The sequence below is a fragment of the Ostrea edulis genome, chromosome 4 (genome assembly GCF_947568905.1).
Source record: "Ostrea edulis chromosome 4, xbOstEdul1.1, whole genome shotgun sequence".
In the NCBI taxonomy this organism is placed as follows: domain Eukaryota; kingdom Metazoa; phylum Mollusca; class Bivalvia; order Ostreida; family Ostreidae; genus Ostrea; species Ostrea edulis.
Genome location: NC_079167.1, coordinates 33,548,657 through 33,573,662, shown reverse-complemented (window position 1 = coordinate 33,573,662; position 25,006 = coordinate 33,548,657). Strand labels below are relative to the sequence as shown.

General features: G+C 36.1%; 1 protein-coding gene and 1 long non-coding RNA gene across 2 annotated transcripts in view; both read left to right on the top strand.

Moving 5' to 3' along the window:
• Positions 1-23,932, top strand: part of LOC125672304 (RYamide receptor-like) — a 31,628-nt gene extending 7,696 nt beyond the window's left edge. The window contains exon 2 of the mRNA XM_048908521.2: positions 23,411-23,932. Within this exon, the coding sequence (XP_048764478.1) occupies positions 23,411-23,845 (435 nt within the window). The 3' untranslated portion in view covers positions 23,846-23,932. The remainder of the gene's footprint in view (positions 1-23,410) is intronic.
• Positions 19,621-23,112, top strand: LOC125672305 (uncharacterized). The gene is made up of 3 exons (XR_007368931.2): positions 19,621-19,692; positions 20,178-20,374; positions 22,668-23,112. It is a non-coding gene; the product is annotated as an uncharacterized LOC125672305 (long non-coding RNA).
• Positions 23,933-25,006: the final 1,074 nt, after the last annotated feature.

Sequence of the window (25,006 nt, the reverse complement as noted above, 5' to 3'; positions counted from 1 at the left end):
TGCCACACCTGCTGTGACACGGGACTTTGTTTTTGCGGTCTCGTGCGAAGGACCACCCCAATTATTTTAACCCGGATCCCAACGGGATGATTGATAAATGAATAGATATAGTAAACAAACGACACTGGTATACAATTGTTCCTCAGTAATTAATGTTGCCAGGTCTAATCATTCTGCACGAGTAAAAACATACATTTCTATTTTCAAAGCGCAAAAAAAAAAAAAGGAATGGCTTCACAAGAAAAACAACGTCTTGTATCTAGCGCATCACAGTTGACAGCATCCGCACATGCTTCTTTATAAGGTTCTATAATAAAGACAATTGCGTATGCAGTGACCTTAAAATAAAATCCCCACAATATCTCTCATCTCAGAGGCCATAGAAAAAAATTACAAATTCCAACTCAAAATAGCAACGTATCATTTTAAGAATGAAAACCAACATATCTAAGACTACTTCAATATGGATATTTTTAATGAAGTCTAGATTTAAGAATAATGTCTTTTACAAATTTTTATCAGTGTTTCCAAATATGGATGAACGGTCCTTCTACTTTGGTAAACGTCAATCAATCAGAGTGATCAAAATTAGTCCAAGACTGATTTTTTTTTTCAAGGTGACAAAACCAATTCATAGGAAACTCGTCAGAACCAAATCAATCCTGTCATACTTCAGTCTCAAATCTCCTACTCCATATTTATATTAATGGAAAAAAGGAAAGAAAAATCGCCTTTACTCTCCCTGAATCAGATTCAGGGAACCTTTCATTGGAATGTGTTACACTTTATATATTTTAAACATAAAACTTACGGATAAACTCTTAAGGACTTTTATTAAGTTCACACAATTTGTAAAAACAAATTAAAATAACTTTAGTTTTAACATAAACAAACTAAAATAACTTTAGTTTTAACATAAACAAACTTTTCACAATCGAACAGCTAAATAAGAGAATAGAAAATAGGTAGTATTATATAAAAATAAATACATAATATCACTGGAAATGTGTTTGGGGTGGGGAGGGGTGTGGGTGTGTGTTGGAGGATTCTCTACGATAAAGGTAGGTTTATTTTAAACAAATCACTTATTTATATTTATAATGCTGCAAATATGCGGATTTAAAAGATGTAATAGACTTCTAAATATTTCAATTACAGTACGGTCATAAAATTGGTTGTAACTTTCTTTAATTAATCTGAATTTCATACTCCAAGACATTTCATAAATACAAAACTCCTTATGTTGATAAGTATTGAAAATTTCCGAAAATTCAGCAAGTCAAAATTGAGAAATCCGTAATTGTTTGTGTCGAAACCTGGTTGTTTGTCGCATGATATGGCATGCCACTTGAAGACGTGCATTATCGCACATCGTAGAATTTCAAAGGACTACACTGTATGAAATGAAAGTCAGAATTTCATTTCAAATTTAAAAAATAAATTTCACTCTTGAAAATACACGAGAGCATGAACTACGATGTTTTACGTGAGAATGCTTCAAAGTATGCCGGCGTAAAGCGTTGCAGTTCATAACCTCATGTCGTTTCAAAACGGAAGTTTTTTTTCTTATATTTACATTCTAATTCACTTCTGTTGGAATTACCAGCCGTTAATATAGAAGTACAATATCTATTAAGATTCAAACGCTCGTTGTTTACAACTGCAATGCATTCATGAGGAAATAGCTCTCATTACAGTTGGTAAAGATATCAAGGGATCCGGGTTAGAATATGTCCTCAGTACCCCCTTGCTTGTCGTAAGAGGCGACTATTCGGATGAGACCGCAAAAACCGATGTCCTGTGTCGCAGCAGGTGTGGCACGATAAAGATCTCTCCCTGCTCAATGGCCATAAGCGCCGAACATAGGCCTAAATTTTGCAGCCCTTCACCGGCAGTGGTGACGTCTCCATATGGGTGAAATATTCTCGAGAGGGACGTTAAACAATATTCAATCAATCAAAGGCAACAGCATTGGGAATGTAAATATATGTATTTTGTTTATATCAATATTAAGAAATTCTATGATATAGGGCTCACGGCGTGTGTGACCAGTCTACAGGGGATGCTTACTCCTCCTAGACACCTGATCCCACCTCTGGTATATCCAGGGGTCCGTGTTTGTCCAACTGTCTATTTTGTATTGCTTATAGGAGTTATGGGATTGATCACTGTTCGTTATCTTCACCTTTCATGAAAAAGAAGAATTTAAATGTCTAGGTTCTTTACTTATTGTAAGACATGGATAACAAGGATATACCCGGGACTCGTAGTTCCGCCATCTATATACCCGGGACTCGTAGTTCCGCCATCTATATACCCGGGACTCGTAGTTCCGCCATCATTCTGTACTCCCATAATGCAAACAACCCTGGCTTTAAAATCGAAATTCTTTTTTCTGTGTAGACGAATCTCGTGGGACAGTCAGTAAGAGTTATCGGTCTCTCATAAATGTTGGCGTTTAAGCGGTAGCCAATGTGGGGATGACAAGCATGGAAGCAACTAGATATATTTTTGCAAAAGTGGGAGTCACAAATGCTTTGTTATGGGGTTTTTTCCAATCATATAATAAAGATTTATCATGTGAACGTCAAAGGATGGGCAAGTCATACAAGACGATTATACTTTTAACATTGCTTGAGGTGGTTTAGTATGTAACATATGCATATATAGAATGTCTTGGTAACTCGAATAATGACTATTTTAAAAATGACAAGGTTATAGAGAACTTAGAGATTAATCCTTTTGCAATACTTTGGAATTCTCGTGTTCCGCATTTTCGACCTTTCATACACCTTACCGAAAGTTCTCTTGCATTTGTTTTATTGTCTTTCAACCTTCTATTCTGAATTTCATCATTACTCTCTCGCACAATATCATATAAAATAAATAAATTTAATGTGATTTTCTCATTTGTATTTTTAAAACGGAAATGGGCTGAAAATCAAAACTGATGAAACAAATAAATCTCAGATATTTTGTGATTGATAATAGTAGGATCAATATTGGGTTGTCAGCACCGTCGAGACGGTTGTCACGTGGTCAAAATATGGCGGCGCCCGTATATTAGGTCTTAGATTCGTGTATGTACATGTACCAGCAGTAGAAAATGAAATATTTCAAAAGCAATTTTCTGAACATGACTGAAGTTGGTAATAGCCTTAGTTTGTCGCATGTTGCATGTTTGCTTATTATTCAGGAGTTGTTTGTAAATATTTTATTCATCGATATCGTAATTTGACAAATTGTTCTTGAAAGGCTGTAATGAATCTGTGGCATCTAATGCAAGATATTCTGTAGGTTAATGATAAGGATATCGCCCGTCACGAACATCACTTTCTGCACTCGGTCATTCACCATGCAGAAAAAGAAAAAAATATATACTGGAACGGTCTGTGTACTAACGCATCGATTTCCCAGTCCATGCATTTGTATGCAAATCTAGCAAAGTGTTAATGCAAGTCTTGAGGGAAAGACCTTCGGGTGAAAGATTCCGAAGAAAAACAAAAGAGCAAGTGTATTTGACATGATGGCCTGCAATTCAATACAGCATGAACTGAGACCACGAGATACAGAAAACTAGGTCGAACAGAAAATGCTTAAGAAAAAAGCTAGATCTGCCAAATAGAATCAGGTACATGTATTGTGAATTATTTTGTTCATCTGTACGTTAATAATATTTTCTACAGAGTGTTGCTCTTCATCAGAATATTTGATGTCTTTCAATGTATAATTTATCGTAATTGTCAATAATTGTGCTTGTCAGAAAGGCCATAAAAATAAGACAGCACTATCTTAATTAGAAACATTCAAAACTTTAAAAAGCGTAAAAAAAAATGTCTTGGTGTAGGAATCACTAATTATATCATTGGCAAATCACCGAATTATTGAAGAAATATATTGTCATTGAAATGTGAAAGTTAAAATATTTTGAAAAGCAGGGAAATTGTGCAATGCCTATTTACAACTCAGCATTCACAATGCAGTACATGTTAACTGGTATAAGAGGGTCCGTTCTGTTGAGGTCTTCTCAACAGAGTGGTCAAGATCGTAGCTGCTAGGCTAAATATCTATCTGTAGGTCTGTCGAACGCACTATATCCCTAAGTAGGGCTACATGTAGATTGGATCGTACCGCTATCTAGCACTACGTAGCCGTTACGGTCTTGAACACAGCTTCATGTCAGAATACTTTCTTTGTCGTCAAGAAAGATGCTACATCAGGGCGCGGAGGAATTTATTTTTGTATTTTCTGAATATTTTGAACTCTTCTGACATGACGTAATTCACTTAGCTATATCAGCATTTCTGTGTAGAGTTACATGTGCGACTCAACATCTCTAGGTCTGTCACCTCGTATTGTAAAACCGACACATCATCACACCTCCGTCAAACTTAAAGGACACTGATACATCACACATTGTCCACCAGAACATCATTGGAACTTGTGCCATTGTTCAGTGACAAGGAATATATATATATACTATGTAGATATATAGATATAGCTAATATATAGCAGTATACTATGTAATCATTTATACAGATGGAGTGATATACTTATTATTTTAGCTGAGACAAACATCAAGCTGTGTTATACGAAATCAATTGTATCCACCCTGTAAACAATCAGACCAAAACAACTAAACCGCAGACCATTCACATTATACCTTCTGCTGCATCACAGATGGTGTTCACTCTTAAGGCAGATCACTGGTACTTGTGTCTTGTCGAAATGAGTATCTTCATCTTTCGATAGGCAATCAAATCACCTCCCCCAGACGAAAATATACAATCAATGCATGTAAAGAAAAGAGCGATTTTCGTGCGATATCCAATAGCTCTTCTGGACCACGTGGAGATCCCACCTCTCTATATCAACAAGAACTCAATGCTATACTGTCATGTTATCGTCGCATTATAATGACATTTACATTTGTGAGCGGCAAAATAAATTAGTATTTGTTGAATGTAAAGTAGCTCCATTTGATGAAAATGTAGCATACTTTCTCCACTATTAAACAAGAGACCCAAGGATCTTAACTATGGTCACCAGTGTATCAAACAGTATCAACAATTGAACTAAAACGAAAGTGTTGTAGGAAGATCAGAACTAAATGTCCCCAGATCTCGTTGTGCAAATTTCTGTATATGCATTTCATACAGTTGATGACAGACGCGATGTTTCTCAATAACTTATATATTTTCCCCTAAATATCTCAGGTACAATTCACTTGCATTCTACCTTGTTTGCACAAAACAATTGGGGCAGGTCTGTTTTTGAATTAGCATATTATTTTGATATTTCCTGATTTTGGCAAGTAAAGTCAACCGTTGTGTATAGTGGAAGGTATGTTATTACACTAAAGAGGGGCGAAAAATCTCAGTCCATCCGAAATCAAACCCGGGATCCTTGCATTAGTAGCAAGCTGATCTAACCACTAACCTAACAGACCGATATGCTACAATATCGTATCTAAACCTGTTTTGGAAACCATACAAGAACTCTTCATATCGAGGAGATACAAACAGTTGATAAAAGAAATGGCAGAAAGTTGCGTGACCTCTAGGAATGCCTGTGAAATATGAACATCGATTATAGGGGAGTTGGTGGGAACTTAAATCTTTGTCAAATGGCCAAGCTTCACGTTCACGTTAAACTTCTAAGACTGATACAAAGAAAAGTTGTCCGTTAATTAAAGTTAATCTCCCCAACTCAAATGTTTAACCCACAGAAGTTGCTACTTATAGTATTTATAGCTCATTGAGAGAGTTTCTTTGAACATAAAGTAGGAGTTTGTCAGTTTAATACATTCAAATTTTTATTGGAGTAGATAGAGCCATTTTATAAGTTGGTCAAACGCCTTTCCATTGCAAAGTTCTGGCTTGAAACAAATATTTCACAATGCTTTATCAACAGATATTTCTGTGTTTTTAAACGATGATCAAATGGCATTTGTTCAGGGTCATAACACTGTGTTATAAGCCACCTTTGGGTCAAGTCTAAACTGTTGCAAAGCCGGTACCCAGAAAATGTTGCCCTTCACCAGAGACAAATGTCTATAGTTCTAGGTCAGGATTCACTGTTTCGAATCGTTCTGCGAATGTTTCTATTATAAAGTCATGTCCTATACTATCCTATCAACTTTTGCACTAGTATCTATGATGTCGGCCCATAATTTGGGACGGGCAAATATACTATTCATGAACTTTAGTCCAAATTATGAATTTAAAACTTTCTCTCTAACAAAGTTAAGAGTTATTTTGAATTCAAAAAAATAATAAAAATGTTGCCCTTGTCCAGTCCAATATTTGTTCCTGTTTAGATTTAGTGATTATGATTTCCTTGACCCATAGTTTGGACGAGGTCTCTACTCATATTAAAGGAATTTGCATGCAAAAAGTATAAGTTTAAATTTCTCATTGTAACAAAAGTATGGTCGGGATAGACAATTTTTGATCCCCGCTGCGACGCAGAAGGGACATAGAAATACCGAAGTCCGAACGTCAGTCACACTTGACTTTGTGGACGTAACTCCTCGGAAACCGCTCAACGAATTTACTATAGTGATAAAGTAGACCCCGAATGTTCTGTGAAAGTTACTATAGTGATAAAAATATGAGCTTGTAATTGACAAGTCTTGCATTGTAATTGGCTACAGCTAATTCTGTGAACATTGTAACTTCTGGACAATTTGGAGATCGATGCAGCGAACGTGACAATACGCACATCTGTATCTGACAGGAACTGGTCCGGAGTAAAAGATAGCAAACCCTTATTAATTTCTACGTGTAGTGTGTATATAAACGAAATAGTAAAAGGCAAACAAAACACACACACACACACCCAAATAAAAAAAGAATATATAGATAGATAGATAGACAGATATAACAAACAATCATTTTATATCAATTTCATTGCGTTCCATTATTCGCTCCTCGTTTTACATGTGTAGTAACACCTTTAACACTTTTCACTTGGTACCACGCATGTCAACAATTGTAAAGTACAAAAGTTTTTTTTATAAAACGTACAAGCCATTTATATATCTGTAATTCGTTACAGACATACAAAGCTCATATTTAGCTCACAAACTGTTGCTTATGACCAGACAATGGTGTTCGACCCTGAACAAGGTCAATAAGATTGCTACACTTAACCATATCTCCCCCGCCGTCGCATAAAAAGTTTAAGCGCAATAGTCCCATAAGTCCATTAAAATTATGCCTCTACAAAAATTGTGGGGTTTTGGTATGTATCGTATCGTATCGTGCGTGTATCCTATCGAATCGTGCGTGTATCCTATAGTATTGTGCGTGTATTCTATCGTATCGTGCGTGTATCCTATCGTATCGTGTGTGTATCCTATCGTATCGTGCGTGTATCCTATAGTATTGTGCGTGTATCCTATCGTATCGTGTTTTGCGTTTATCAGGTATATCGTGTTTTGCGTTTAGCAAGTTTTCTGTTTATTGCAAATATCGTTTATCTTGTAACTTTGGAAACTATTGGAATCATAATTCAAATCTCATGAAAAAGTACGATACTTTCCGAAAGCTTTATTCGGTTTATCGAAGAAGCATTTTTTAGGAAGTCGAGGAAAGGCAGTACGTTTGAAGGAGAACATAGTTGAACATAGCTGGCTATTATAAAGTACAAAAACAAAAACAGGGTAATCATTTATCACAATGCCATTTTAAGTAGTGTGGAAAGTAGACAGTGGTGTGTCAAGCAAACCAATGACTGTAAATCTGACAGCAGTGAAACTGAAACCCCTTCACGTGAAGGTCATGAACTGTGGGGCTGTCTAGAAACAGTACAATGATTTGTAGTTAACTCTAACTAAGAAGATAGAAAGCTCCGATTTGAAAATTAATCAGTAAAATACCTTCAAACGTACTGCCTTTCCTCGATTTCCTAAAAAAAAATGCTTCTTCGATAAACCGAATAAAGCTTTCGGAAAGTATCGTACTTTTTCATTAAATTTGAATTATGATTCCAATAGTTTCCAAAGTTACAAGATAAACGATATTTGCAATAAACAGAAAACTTGCTAAACGCAAAACACGATATACCTGATAAACGCAGAACAGAAAAAGGAAAACCTGATAAACGCAAAACACGATATGATAGGATACACGCACGATACGATACGATACATGCACGATACATACATGATAGAAATTTCACGAGTACTGTTGCGGGTACGAGATAGAGAGATTAAACAGATAGATAAAAAAAAACTAAATGATATAAACCATATAATCCCAACCTATCATATACCAAAACCCCACAATCTTTGTAGAGGCATTCACTCTCATTAGAACTATGCACTGACTTCACGAGTATGTGTGTGTATATGTATGTCTGTGTATGTGTCCGTCTGTCTGTGTATGTATGTATGTCCGTCTTTGAATACATTGATAATAACTTTTCACAGTTTTTGGTAAAACCCCCACGTTCATTCAGGGGTTAAAAATTCTTCAAGCCCGACGTCCGGGACTAAGAAAATCCGTATTCAGACTCGGCAATTAGAAATGCCGGAAATCCGAGGGACTTGCTTAATATTGTATGAATAATTGATCAACGAAAATAAAACTGACTGCTTCTCAGAATAGAATATCTTAACAGGTTAAAGTTCATAACTCTATATAGTGTTTTGTTTTCTTGCATGCGAGCCGTCAAGATAGATTGCCGAAGACGCCAATTCGAATAAAAAGATTGAAAATTTGAAGTGATTTTATTTAACCATTTGATGGTGTAATATAAAAACAATAACACTTCTAAATTCAACCTGGACTTGGATATTTTCCTTTAAGACTTCGCAAAAGTTGGCCCCTAAGTCCCGGACATGTGGGAAAAAAAATTCAACACCTGTCATCACGACTATGCACTAGTTGTTATGCTAAATGATCAAAAGAAAAGCTTTTAAAACATTTTTAATGTATTTCAAACTATATGATACAATCCTTTATCCTGAACCGCTGACTCGGAGACCATGAATTGACAGAACTGGTATAGGCCTTCGTGCTCTTTATAAAGTATGCGCCCAGCTTTTATACTACATTTATGTGTCCAGAAGGTCACCATTGTTTTCTTAGGGTTTAACGACATCCCTCAAGCCCCAAGAAAATGGAGATTGATTCTCGAAAGAAAATATATTTTGATATCCATTTAATGTGTAAACAGCATTGTCAAGAATTATCTAAAGAGTTCATGTGTAGACTACATGTATATTTGTCTGAAGAGTTCATGTGTATACTATATTTATCTGGAGAATTCATGTGCAAATATTAATACTTTGGATTGCCGAAAAGGATTGATGGCTCATTAATTCATGAACTGGTTCAAACTTACTGAGTTAGCAATTGCAAGGAACTTCGGAGATCTTGTTTTCTTTAAACTACATACATTCTTTCGTTGTCATAATCATTATTGTTGAGCCTTATCCAAGATACATCTCTAAGCCTAACCCATTATTTAAAGCATTTCTGTATAGATATAAATCATTTCTGGTGGATACAAGAAATTAAACATGCACATACATTACCAGGCTGCCAAGGAAGCTGTTACTGCTGGGTGCAGCGAGATTACACAGCACTCACGAGACACGACCAGCCAGCGGTACTATTTGCGACACCCAAGCATTTAGGTTCGGCGCTTAAATACCACTTTACATATAATCGCTGTATTATCATGTTATTTGTCATGCAAACATGATAGACACTCGGAAAATCTTAGCCCTTTGGTTGTTACACGTATGAGCACTTTCTCAGTGGTATACTCTTGGAACATGCAAACACGGCCGCATTCCAGACGAACTGAAACCACTGCAGAGTCTGTAATTGTACCCCTATTGACCTGTAGAGATCAACTCAGCGAAAATAATCAAGAAATATGAGACTATTGTCGACATATCTATGTTTGTAATAGTTCCATTATATGATTGAATAATTTAAAACATCGAAATTGTGTACAAGCGTCTTCGACATGTTACCTGGTCGGACATTTCAGTATGCACATACAGTGCAAGACCTAGTCAAAAAGTTCAATTAGAAACTCACGTTTTTGCCGTTGTAAATTTCTACTTTTCATACGTGAAGTGAATGAAATGAGTACAATGTTCAAACTTCTTCGGAAATATGAAATGATTCGTTTATTTGACTTCCGGTTTCCATAACAAAACGATCAGAATCAAAATAGTGCTTCTCATTTCGTGGCCATTATCATAGTAGAACAGACTACAAGGGGATATGTAAGAAAAAAATATAGACCGAAGGCAGAATGTTCAACTTCACCAACTTTCTGCTACTTCCGGAATGAGGCGTGCAGGCATCAAACATCAATCATCTTTACTGAATAGTGTAACAACCCAAACTGTCGGAATGTGATGTAAGAAAATAATTGGTCTTGTTTCGGTTCCCAATAGAATGCCGATTTATGTCTACGGAGTTTTCTGATTGTTTTATGGATGAAGGCATAATGAATTGCTGTAAGTCGAGTTTGCTGAATAAAATACTGCCTTTCCAATTTAGGACACGTTCTTTAGTAGTCCAGTCTAATGCACTTATCACTTTTGATTACGCTAACGTCAGATGGAATACGCTTTAAAGCTTACTTCACGTTTCAAGTTCATCATTATTCGTTTAGACCACATTTAGTAGTATACAGTAATAGGTGCAAAACATACTTTACAATAAGCACTGTTCGATTACAACAGAAGTATATGTATATAAAAGACAATGGGTAAAATTGATTGACTGTATATTGTTTAACATCCCTCTCGAGAATATTTCAATCATGTGAAGACTTCACCATTGCAGGTGAGGGCTGCAAAATTTAGGCCTATGCTCGGCGCTTACGGCCTTTAAGCAGGGAGGGAGGGATCTTTATCCTGACATGTGGCCTCGGTTTTTGCGGTCTCGTTCGAAGGACCGCTCCCATTTAGTCGTCTCTTACGACAAACAAGGCGCACTTAGGACCTATTCTAATCCGGATCCCGGGAGGTGGGGGTTACTGAGGACCTATTCTAACCCGTATCCCCACTGGCGTTGATCTTGTACGATTCTGTCATACTTTTCACAGATTAAAATGTTTCCATGGGAATTCGTGTTTATCTCTATATTTTGAAAGTCTTTTTGCAGTCTCTATGTATGCGTCTATTTTCAACACATGTACTTTAACAAAATTGAATGATACAATGTTTTTTCTATTGCTGATAATCTTAATTCCAAAGCGTCGATTGTTGTTTCAGTGCTACGTAGGTTTCTAGAAGATTGTGTTTTAGTCCGTGTTTTTAGAACAGTGTTCGCTGGTGTTAGCATGGCACCGCATGTGATAGAATGACTTTCTTGTAGTAACTTTGCTGTGTCTGAGACCGAAATTATACTTTGTATTGATATTGTATTTGCGTTCATGAAATTTGATCATCATGGTGGTATCACGATTAAGTACAGCACATAACAGCGAAGTACAGACACAGCTTTCCGTAAATTCTACTCACAGGTTTTTAATTTAACTCATTAAGTGTTGCGAGATTTCGAGAATAATTAGATCGATTTTGAACGGTTGGTTGAACAAATAGGGATTTCTATGATCATATCATAATGAGTTGTTTTTACACGGTAAACCAAGGGTGTTTGTTTCAAATAAATTGGCGGAAAAGGATGTAAGGATAACAGTAAATCTGACAGAACGATATGAAGCTATCAAAATGATGGTATCGTGATTAAATGTCCGTACTGTTGCTTCGAAATTGGGGGTTGGGAAAACTCAAGTTACGAATCATTCTAAAGGCAGTTCAAATGAGAGGCGATGTTGTTCTAAGACAGGGCACCTGCGGATGACAAATCACAACTTTTTTCATAAAGTGAATAGAGATGTACAGGTCTTCATTAATTAAACATTTTGTTGTTTATTATCTCCGGAGTCAACTTCCCACATTGATGTAGCAATATTCCATCATCACCTGCATATGGTGTTTATATCTCTCAAATCATTTGATACGCAAGAGCTTGTTCTGCGTATGGTTAGTTTTTAAATCGAGGCAGGCTCGTGACAAAACAAGTTGATGGTGCAGGGTTTTCAACAGTCTCGTTTAAAGTCAAATTTCGCAAATTCTATGGTCTTTATAACAATCTAGTTTGCCAATACAGCCTATCATTGGGTCAAATGCTGTCTGACGATCTTCATACCGATTGTTAGACCGTTCACGGCACACTGATTTTGACTGCGGATAACTCATTTTACCTTATCAAGATATAGGGCTCACGGCGGGTGTGACCGGTGGACAGGAGATGCTTATTCCTCCTAGGCACCTGGTCTCACTTCTTGTGTGTCCAGGGATACGTGTTCGCCCAATTCTCTATTTTGTATTGCTTATAGGAGTTATGAGATTGGTCACTGTTCGTTATCATCACTTTCCATGTACATGTAGCAATTTATATGCATTTACATGCATGTATATATATATATATATATATATATATATATAGATATAGATATTGATGATCAGATGGAGTTCAATCACATAACATTTATTTCTCTACAGGCTGTTTCGTAAGGGAGTTTCCCCTCACTCGTCAAAAAAAAAAAATTATATATATATATATATAGAACGCCTAAGTTTCGTTTGATAAAGTGGACCACTATTAAGCGCTCACTCATTGTAAAGGTTACTTTTACTAAACCCCACGGGGACTGCATGCTAAACATTTTTCAAAAATTATAAAAACAAAATTTTGGGGGTTTTTTTTAAATAAAAAAAACGAATATCATTTATCGTGTGGGATGTAAATGTTTGCCATGGTTTCTCCATTAAGTAGAATTGTGAGGAAATTGTTTTAGAGTTATATTTGGGGGTATATTATAAATTATTTCTTTTGAACATTACGGAAAATTTACAAGTTCCTTATTTCCCCCCGGAATTTTATACATCTATTTGTACTTATTACAATCAAACTAAGTCAAAAATATATAACAACACATCCATGCATGCATTTTTTATATCAAGTGTCCATAATGCAGGTTTGACTTTGACGGGAGATAATGAAATGACTGCATGAGGCAAGTGCCCGCTATGGCAAGTTTTACTATAATCCACTTGTCGTATAATCATACTATTGTAATTATGAAGAATTTCCAACAATTCTCCAAATATCTGTGCAATATGGTAACCTTTTAATGCAAAGGTGAAGATAACGAACAGTGATCAATCTCATAACTCCTATAAGGAATACAAAATCAAGAGTAGGGTAAACACGGACCCCTGGATATATCATAGATGGCCTCATGTGCCTAGGAGGAGTTACGATCCCCTGTCTACCGATATAAAACGGCTTAATTTGAATATCAAACGGATGACCACCGACTCTATCATTATTTCGCCGTTTTGAATAATTTACTGGTACTTCGAAACTATACTGGTGAACTCAAGAACACGACATATTGATAATTCGAACACTATTTTCTACATGTCTCTCCTTCCCAACCAAAACCCATCCTTTTTGTGACGTCTTAATTCTTACTAAGGGGACATGATGCTATTTTGATATTGAATTTGCTAAATCGTAACTAAGCGGATCACTTTCCAACCTTTATGACGCGTGATTTTCGAAGGTCGAAGGATGCCAGCAAGCAAATCATCTTCGTTTCATCTGGAGCATGATTGTAATTGTATTGCTGATAGATAACATACAATGTATGAGCACAATACAAGTTTTTCTTTTATCTGTACAAAACGTTGTCATAAAAAAAAAATCCGTTGTTAGAGTCTCAACAAGCAGCGGCAATGAATAAAGCAAGATATTTTAAAGGTAATGAAAAATGATTTAGCTTTTAGAATTTATTTTTTCTATTCCTCTAGAACGTGATGATATTTATGTTAATTCACCTTAAAACAGAATAAAATGTTGGCCCTAAATTCAGCGCCGCGTCAGTTCTGCTGTAGTACACCAGCTCTAATTGGAAAGCTCCTCCAACTTAATGGCAACCTAGTCATCAACGACACCACAGTTAATATGTACATGTATAATTATATGACACTTGAAGAAAATGTCCAAATCGTGGGTTGTTTTTTTTTATCACAGACTAGTGCTGTAGATAGATTCTTATACAGATACGATTTATTTGGATACTCGAGCTTGTTTGTTTTGGTTGTATTGTTTTCTTTTGTGAATAGGGAATCAATCCCGCACAATTTCTCCCTTAGGGAGACCCGTCTTTACACTTTAAAATGCACTGAGGCGAACATTATTGTCATGAACCCCTCCCAGGATTTTCGTTAATTTAGATAAATTACTTAGATGGCTACATGTAATATTGTAGACACCACGCACAGACTGTTCTTTCGTCTTGTACTGTAGTGAAAACTCCCCTAGGGTGGATCATTACATCACGATTAACAGATTTGGGTGAATTATTCTAGTTTACAAACTGGCTGAAATCAGGAAAAAGATGTAGATAATGCGCAATAATTATATGTACTGTCTTAAAAGATTTGTGCCTGGAAGCATTAACCTTCAGTTGCTACTTTGATAGTTGTGTTGATGAAATTAGAAGCTGTGAAAGGACCGGAATATGGTAAAATACGGTAAAATACGATTCATTTAGTTTGTAAGTGTGTGTTACATCGGATTATATACTGCATTTACAGCACTGCTACTACGTCACATATTGTCGCAAAATACCAAATTTTAAGAGAACAAGAGACCCGTGGGCAAAATACCAAATTTTAAGAGAACAAGAGACCCGTGGGCAAAATACCAAATTTTAGGAGAACAAGAGGCCCATGGACCACATCGCTCACCTGAGTCACCTTGGCCAGTATTTAAAGATTTTCCCTACATATACGCATGTAAAACTTTAATCCCCTATTGTGGCCCCACCCTACCCCTGGGGGTCATGATTTTAACCAAATTCAATATCCACTATGTCAAGAAGCTTTGATATAAATTTCAGCTTTTCTGGCCCAGTGGTTCTTGAGAAGAAGATTCTTGAATGACCCTTACCCTATTTTTGCATTTTAGAAATTATCTCCCCTTTGAAAGGGTGGTCCTTCATTTGATCAAAAAGTTGAATCCCCTTTACCCATAGATGATTTTTACCAAGTTTGGTTGAAGGAGATGATTTTCTTATATATCAGCATGTAAAACTTTGACCCCATATTGTACCCTCACCCTAACTCCGGTAACCATGATTTGAACAAACTTGAATTTACTTTATACCTGGAAGCTTTCAGATAAATCTCCACTCTTATGGCCGAGTGATTCTTGTGAAGAAGACTTATGGTAATATTTTCCCTATATATTCGCATGTAAAAAAAAATATCCACTATTGTGGTCTAACCCTACCCCCGGGGGCCATGATTTTAACAAACTTGAATTTTCACTATGTCAAGAACCTTTCATGTAATTTTCAGCTTTTCTGGCCCAGTGGTTTTAAGAAGATTTTTAAATGACCCAACACTATTTTTGCATTTTTTGTAACGATCTCCCCTTTGAATAGAACATGGTCCTTCATTTGAACACACTGGAAAACCTTTTACAGAAATGATTTGTACCAAGTTTGGTTGAAATTGGCCCAGTGGTTCTGGAGAAGAAGTCAAATGTATGAAAAGTTTACAGACAGACAGACGACGGACAACGGATGATCAGAAAAGCTCACTTGAGTTTTCAGCTCAGGTGAGGTAAAATGAAGAGAGCACTCGCATCATTCCGTGTCTGTATTGGGTTTTTTTAAAATTGGGTTTTGTACACATAATAAAGTACATGAATATTATAAGTCATATATAATTAACATGATATGTGTGGAGAGAGAGAGATAGTGAGAAAGAGAGAAAAAGAGGGAGAGGCATGTTTCAAGTCAATAGTAAGCTCCATCTGTTCCATTGAGTATCAAATTTTTTCTTTCCACCATTCTTATATGCGATATATTTGTGTGTTTCATAAAATAATCTCATTTGTGATATTGCAGCGGGCAAGTTTAAAGGTTTCTTGGTGCATCTTGCAGTATAAACATAATACTTCAGCCATAAAATGATAGTATTTTGCACATCACTATTGTTTTCAATACAAGCTAAAATAAAGGATTTCTGTATTGTTAATCAATGCTAAGATCTAAATTTCCTCTTTGAAAAGTCTGGAGGATTGACAACATTCTGTATGATTGCTAAACGACCAAGTTAACCTTAAACGACCCGTCCAGAGAATATTCACCAATATCTAAGAAACATGCGGATCTACAATTACGTATCGCCCCCTTTAATAGCTTATTATGATACTTTTACGACATTTTACACGATATACAGTTCAAACGATAACTTAACCGCCAGTTACTGACGTCAGAAAACACGCACTAATTTGGTTTTATTTGTTTTCCGATTCATGAAACGAAATACATGTAATTTTACGTGTAATGAAATTTGGACTTTGTACATATCCAACAATTTTACGTCAGTGTTTTATGGACTCCTATAATGAATGTGCAGAATTCTAGTTAGGATCTGCAAAATAAAAAATTATTTCTAAACCTCTCGGACGACCTTATAAAAGCCTCTACGTCAATTTACCTAATGAAGACCCTAACGTTAAACTACCTTTATGAGCACCCCTTACAGTAGACTACCTTATGAAGATTCCTGCTTTGAATTACCTTATGAAGAACTCTTCGTTAAACTACCTTAGGAAGATCCCTACATTAAACTACCTTAGGAATACCTCTACGCTAAACTACCTTATGAAGACCTCTTCGCTAAACTACCTTATGAAGACCTCTACGCTAAACTACCTTATGAAGATCTCTACATTAAACTACCTTATGAAGACCTCTATGATAAACTACATCATGAAGACCTCTATGATAAACTACCTTATGAAGATCTCTACGCTAAATTACCTTATGAAGACCTCTATGATAAACTACCTTATGAAGACCTCTATGATAAACTACCTTATGAAGACCCCTATGATAAACTACCTCATGAAGACCTTTATGATAAACTACCTTATGAAGATCTCTATGATAAACTACCTCATGAAGATCTCTACGCTAAATTACCTCATGAAGATCTCTACGCTAAATTACCTTATGAAGACCTCTATGATAAACTACATCATGAAGACCTCTATGATAAACTACCTTATGAAGACCTCTATGATAAACTACCTTATGAAGATCTCTATGATAAACTACCTTATGAAGACCTCTATGATAAACTACCTCATGAAGACCTCTATGATAACCTACATCATGAAGACCTCTATGATAAATTACCTTATGAAGACCTCTATGATAAACTACCTTATGAAGACCTCTATGATAAACTACATCATGAAGACCTTTATGATAAACTACATCATGAAGATCTCTATGATAAATTACCTTATGAAGACCTCTATGATAAACTACATCATGAAGACCTCTATGATAAATTACCTTATGAAGACCTCTATGATAAACTACCTTATGAAGACCTCTATGATAAACTACCTCATGAAGACCTTTATGATAAACTACCTTATGAAGACCTCTATGATAAACTACCTCATGAAGACCTCTATGATAACCTACATCATGAAGACCTCTATGATAAATTACCTTATGAAGACCTCTATGATAAACTACCTTATGAAGACCTCTATGATAAACTACATCATGAAGACCTTTATGATAAACTACATCATGAAGATCTCTATGATAAATTACCTTATGAAGACCTCTATGATAAACTACATCATGAAGACCTCTATGATAAATTACCTTATGAAGACCTCTATGATAAACTACCTTATGAAGACCTCTATGATAAACTACCTCATGAAGACCTTTATGATAAACTACCTTATGAAGATCTCTACATTAAACTACCTTATGAAGACCTCTATGATAAACTACCTCATGAAGACCTTTATGATAAACTACCTTATGAAGATCTCTACATTAAACTACCTTATGAAGACCTCTATGATAAACTACATCATGAAGACCTTTTTGATAAACTACCTTATGAAGATCTCTACATTAAACTACCTTATGAAGATCTCTATGATAAACTACCTCATGAAGACCTCTATGATAAACTACCTTATGAAGATCTCTACATTAAACTACCTTATGAAGATCTCTATGATAAACTACCTCATGAAGACCTCTATGATAAACTACCTTATGAAGATCTCTACATTAAACTACCTTATGAAGACCTCTATGATAAACTACCTTATGAAGATCTCTATGATAAACTACCTTATGAAGATCTCTACATTAAACTACCTTATGAAGATCTCTATGATAAACTACCTCATGAAGACCTCTATGATAAACTACCTTATGAAGATCTCTACATTAAACTACCTTATGAAGACCTCTATGATAAACTACATCATGAAGACCTCTATGATAAACTACCTTATGAAGACCTCTATGATAAACTACCTTATGAAGATCTCTATGATAAACTACCTCATGAAGACCTCTATGATAAACTACCTTATGAAGACCTCTACATCAGACTATCTTATGAGGACCACTACATTAATCAGTCAACCATTCATTATCTCCTCATTAAGGATTTTAGGTTTACGTCCCGTCGAGATTTTTTCACTGGTATTGAAACGTTCCTCGTTAAGGAGTTGGTTTAATTAAATAAAGCCGTATATACCTTGGACTTGCAGACGACACAGTGAAAGAAACAGAAAGACAGGGGGAGGAAAGGTAAGGAGTTTGCAATCAATGAATATTCAAATAGTAACAAAGCAAATTTTCACAAGGTGTTTAGGCTTTTAATTTAAATAATGAGGTAAATATAATTGTGAAATTGTAAACGACGCTTTGTTGTTTCATGAGTAGAATATATTTATTTTTCAAACATTCCATCCAATGTTTTGTATTTCCTTGCATCATACATTTATATGTGTATGTAACCTGATAGATACCACATTTAACAACCCTTATAATAATTGATACATACATGTACATTCATCAAATTTGCTCATTAAACTTTCTGTTTTATATCAACTCCTTGGAATTATAATTTGAAGAATGAGATACAGAAAACCTAGGCCTTTCCTGCAGGAGGGGGTCCTAGAAAGACGTAAAAGACTGCCCATAGCGTGTCCCCTTGCCGACAAAGTCTAATTTTTCACAGTAGTACATGTACTGTTGGTACCTGGAAAATTTCCAATTCGACAGAAACCACCCTTTCAATAACGACGAACTTTTGTGACAGATCTAGTACCTCAGGTATGATAATGAATTTTACTACAGATAATTTAAACAAGAGTCCAAAGTAGACCTATATCACTCATCTGAGTACTATAATACGCAAGTTCCAAGTAATTTATGTTGAAACGAAGGCACCTTCAACGATCTGAAATTAGAGATAAATAAATAGCCAGCTGGTTCAATATGTCTTAAGAGCAGAATTTTAATCAAAATATTAAAGTAGAAAACTAGATACCTCTGTGTTTTTGTAAATAGATGGTTTGGTTCATATAATTTTGCAGTAATAGTAAGAAAAACATTTATCACTGTTGGAAAAGGTAAAGCACAGACACATTTCAACACGAAGCTCCTGCAGGCTATCATTACAAAAGGCTGATGGACTGAGCAAAGATCAATTTTTCTTTACAGTCAAGCAACGACATCAATTTTCCAAGGCAGAAGAATTGTTACTAAATGAAGATGTCTGCAAAAATCGTGGTAGGTTATATACCGCCTTGTGACAATAAATTTTTGACCTTTGGTAAAATACATCCTTAATCTTTTAGAGGGTTTTGTACTTTTAAGATACCCTATCTGTTACTTAACAAAATCAGGTCATGCTTTGAGATGGAGTTGTTCAAAATACACGTTTGAAAGTACTTTTGTCAAAATGAAGCCTTTCATTCTTTCTTTGTTTGAAAATCCAATTTCAGGTGAAATGTTTTTAGAACATTTGGTAGAGAAAGACTTTCAGGCCATATGGTAGACAAACGAGTTTTTCTCACTCTAACATTCTCATTCTATAAAGAATACAAAATTAAGAGTTGAGCAAACATATATCCCTGGATATACCTGAGGTAGAATCAGATGCCTAAGAGGAGTAGGCACCCCTTGTCGATCAGTGTAACGTTGTCTGCATGGAAAAATTGTTGATGTATCCTGGATGCATAATAATTTGATATACATGTAATGTCATTTTTCAGTTCATCTAAGCCTGATAAGCCAAAGGCTTAAGTGAGTTGTAGTCATAGCGACCCATCTGTCATCCAGAGTCCCGCAGCTTTTCTCGTACACAATTTTCTTCTCCAGAACTGCTGACGGGATTTTGATGAAAGTTTGCAGGGATGAAGAAATCGAGGCCCGCTACAAGTTTTATCATGATTTCTCATTGGGTGTGAAGGTAGGTTATGAATGGTACGCTATTTTGACAAACCTTTTCAGAACCTCTGCATGAAAAGGTGAAGATAACGAACAGTGATCAATCATCTCATAACTCCTATAAAGGTGAAGATAACGAACATTGATCAATCTCATAACTCCTATAAGGAATACAAAATACATTGATAAAATGAAAGCACGAGTCATCTAGATGGATGTCCTAAAATCTGTTGTTTATGGTTCCATTTCAAAGTCAAATATTTATCTACTTTTGACAAATTCATGAACTTCGTACGTTTTGCACATTTATTTGAAATTTCGTTGATAACTCATTGAAAGGATGAGTTATAAAAGTAATTTTCTGTAACGTACAATAAATTTGTCAATGCGGTGTCATCTTTGGGATTCGTATAAAACAACTTAGCTGTCTCACAGGTCCATTATAATGGACCTGTCCGGTTTGCATTGGATGAACCCCGTGGGGATCCATGTTAGAATAGATCCCCAGTAACACTTGCTTGTCGTAAGAGGTGACTAAATGGGCGGTCCTTCGGATGAGACCGCAAAAACCAAGGCCCCGTGTCACAGCAGGTATGGCACGATAAAGATCCCTCCCTGCTCAAAGGCCGTAAGGCCTAATTTTGCCGCCCTACACCGGCAACGTCTCCATATGAGTAAAGGATTCTCAAGAGGGACATTAATCAATATACAATCAATCAATGAGGTATTGGATAGAGGACAATGGAAGGTGGAGTCGAACGGACATAAAATATGACTTTAAAGAAAAGGTAGTCACAATAGAGTGTAGAAATCATTAATGAACCATTATAATGAGATTCTCTAACGGAAAAGACTAAAAGAAATCTGCAGTGTTGAGTTCAGGGAAGTCCAGCCATGTTGATGAATGTTTTGTTTTTATGTTGATATCTTCCCTTAAAGTCTGCCGTCCGTTGCGAATATTACCGGACAAGTTCAATATTAATAACACTGGGGAACTGATAGTTGTGTCTTCAAATCCTAACGGGGATAAATGTTTTATACGCCCGTCGAAGACGGGACGTATTATGGTATGGCGTCGTCCGTCTGTCTGTCCGGACCTTGTGGGCAGGATACAGACTGAACCATAAGCCCTAGGACTTTACAACTTGGTACATTTGATCACCATGATGAGAGGAAGATGCCTATAGTTTTTCAAGGTCAAGGTCGTAGTATCAGTTAGGAAAACCTTGTGGGCGGCATACAAACCGAACCGTAAGCTCCAGGATATTATAACTTCGTATATTTGATCACCATGATGAGAGGAAGATGCCTATTGTTTTTCAAGGTCAAAGGTCAAGGTCGTAGTATCACTTATTAGGAAAACCTTATGGGCAGGATACCAACTGAACCGTTAGCATATTTATGAAGTAGTGCATTCTAAGGCTATCCCTCTTTATATCTTGATATCCATTTCTACAAGCATAATCATGAATTAGCTCACAGAGGACAGTGCTAACTTCACTGTTATATGAATCCCACTAAAATATGTTTTCCTTGAGCAAAATCTACGGGCTTATTATCCCACGTTGGAGTTGCTCTTGTTTCCCTTTTCATAATGACACATGTACCATCGCAAATGTTTGCATCTGTGATGCACGAAAGGAAATATGAAGTGATTTTACAGCAAATACATGTAATTGAGTACAATATATGTGCGAAAGAGGCATATTCATATGATCTTGACTTCTTCTATTTTTGTAAAATGCTGCTTTTTGTAAATGCTGCAATATTTTATCATCGGTATTTCAAACATACTTATTTGGATTTTTTATTTCAAAACATATTATTAGGAAGAAAGTAAGAGTGCAGAGGTCTTGCTTGTATCATTTCTATTGTCATTTTTCAATGCGTTTTGTATATTTGAGAATGCAGCAGTTTACAAACACTCGGTTGCCCAATCTGTTGCAGTCTCATCAGAGTGTTTCACATAAAAAAATCTTGCCAATTCAAATGTAAAATATCAACATGTGAATGAAAGGTGAAGATAACGAACAGTGATCAATCTCATAACTCCTACAAGCAATACAAAATAGATAGTTGGGCAAACACGGATCCCTGGACACACCAGAGGTGGGATCAGGTTCCTAGGAGGAGTAAGCATCCCCTGTCGACCGGTCACACCCGCTGTGAGCCCTATATCCTGAATATAGTTTTCTAATATGCAGAAGCGCGACAAATCTTAATTATATGTTACTTGATTTTAATAAGTTTTCTCAATTTATAATCAAAATTAAGTATAAGTGATTTCTTAAAATGAAATGCTTCTCTTTTATCAGCAACCATTTGGAGGAGCCCTTTTTTGTGATCTGCAACACATACGAATATTGCCTCCAGTTTGTTGAAGATAGAAATGGCGGTCCAAGCAAAGGAAAGACAAAAAAAGCAACAGAAAGCAAACCGGGAGGCAAAGAAACTTACCAAATTTCTTGAATATTTGCCTGCAAACCACAATAAGTGAAGAGAATAAACCAAATCATGTTTGGATAGTCCAGACATTGTCATAATACGTGCTATAATTAATCACTACACTTTCATTGACAGTAAACGTTCAATCATGTACGCATTCAAGTGTGTGTTGTTTTCATGTGCAATATCTGATACTATAACAAATAAATGTGAAATAAAGTTTAAGTTTGACTTACATTATTTGCATAATGAGTGTAGAATATGTCAAAGATTTTGCATGAATATTGTCATAAAATCTTGAAGATTTCTAGGGTCAGGTTCAAGACCATGAATTTCAAATGATAGTTCCCTCTTTTCTTGTTTAGCATGCAAAATGGTTATGTTTGATCAATGATGACGATATTAATGAAAAAGAAAACTCCATTACCCTTGTCGTGGATTACTGTGATCTCATGGATTATGACAATCCACATGTTTTCTTCTTCAAAGGCCGGGGTCTAAATTTGCCAAAAACACATTGTCAGCCAAATGGCATGCTAGCAGATTGACAGAAAATTATTGTATATGTGTATTGTTGTACATGTATATCAAGAATGTCTCTCGTCTTTTTCAGATGATTCGTATGATGGTAACTGTGGTGATATTTTACGCCCTCTGTTGGCTGCCGTTCCACGTGATCACTCTGGCGGGGGAACAGAATCCGGAGATTTACAACCAGAGCTTCATGCCCGTTCTCTGGGTTTTCTTCCATTGGCTGTCCATGAGTAATAGCTGTTACAACCCCATCATATATATCTGGATGAGTCCTAAATTCAGAGCGGGGCTACATTTAGCATTCCACACATGTTGTCGACGAAAACATTCCAAATGTGAATCTGATGAACAGATTGATGAACTAGGGAGAAATAACGGGGTTGTGTTGCGTGTTGAAATGCAATCAATGCAAAATGTGAATAAAAAATCCAAAGAATGTAGGTATCTATCGCACAAAGAACAGTTGTTGTCAGAGAATTACGACATACATGGTAAAATACACAGCGACACGTGAGAGAAAAATGCATGTGCTATCTCTGGTGAAAGATTGACTCTGTGTGTTTTCAGGGAGCATTAATCTTGATTAAATTTGTAAAAATGATAACGGTGTCAATATAATTGTATTTTCATCGACTTTTAATTAATTTCAGTAGTTCACTGAACTTCTTTTGTGTGGTGTGCTATTCTTCCCCTGACGCTCTTATCAAGGAACCATAGATAAGATTGAATTTCTTCTAGGTGTCCATGAACACTGGCGAACTCAGTGTAAATTATGGTCCTGAGAATCCTGCGTTCTGTGTTTGTCACATGTGCTTGGGTATTGGACACCTCATTACCCCTTCATTGTCTTTTGGACATTATTTTTATATAAAGTATAATTTGAAATGCCCAGAATATGGGGGATATAGCACCTGAGAACATTTAGTTGTGGTGGGAGGTCAAAACATCGTGAACAGACGTGTGTTCTTGCTACGAAAAGAAGAGTCTGACTTCGAAAGGCCAGGTTTTGTTGCGATACCTCTGGTAAGCCCAGGGATCCGTGTTTGTCCAATTTTTAATTTTGTATTCTTCATGGGATTTGTTAGGTTAATCACTGTTTTCTTCACTTTTCATTGACATAAGGGACACTTTACACTACAGCATACTGTAGTAGGAATAGAGGTAAAGGTCCCCTTTCAACTTATCCATGAGGTGGTAATGATAGAGGTAAATGTCCCTCATTCAGCATACCCAAGTGGATTGGGATAGAGATAACAATCCTTTTTAATCATACCCTGGTGTTGTTGGGATACACTGAGGTGGATTAGATTAATATTCTTAGCATGCAGTGTCTGTAGTATTTCACCTTGCAAGCATGGGAATTGCGAAGCAACTGAAAACTCGCGGCATCGTTAAAACTGGCACAAGAAGTGGTGTTTATTGCTGTGAACTAGATTGGAGACTCGTCGCCAAAGTTTTAAGTCTGCTGTACTTGGCCATATGCAAGTTGGTGTCACTAATACGACTGGAATACCCGCTTCAAACATAGTTCACGAGGTTTAAGTGACTAACTCCGTATCACGAGGCATCGTAAATACCTACAAATCGTGTGTCTGATTTTAGGTCACATCAATCACTCTGGTGACTTATTGTGACCTACTTTTTGTCCTTTAAATATTTTTAACTTTCCAGATCC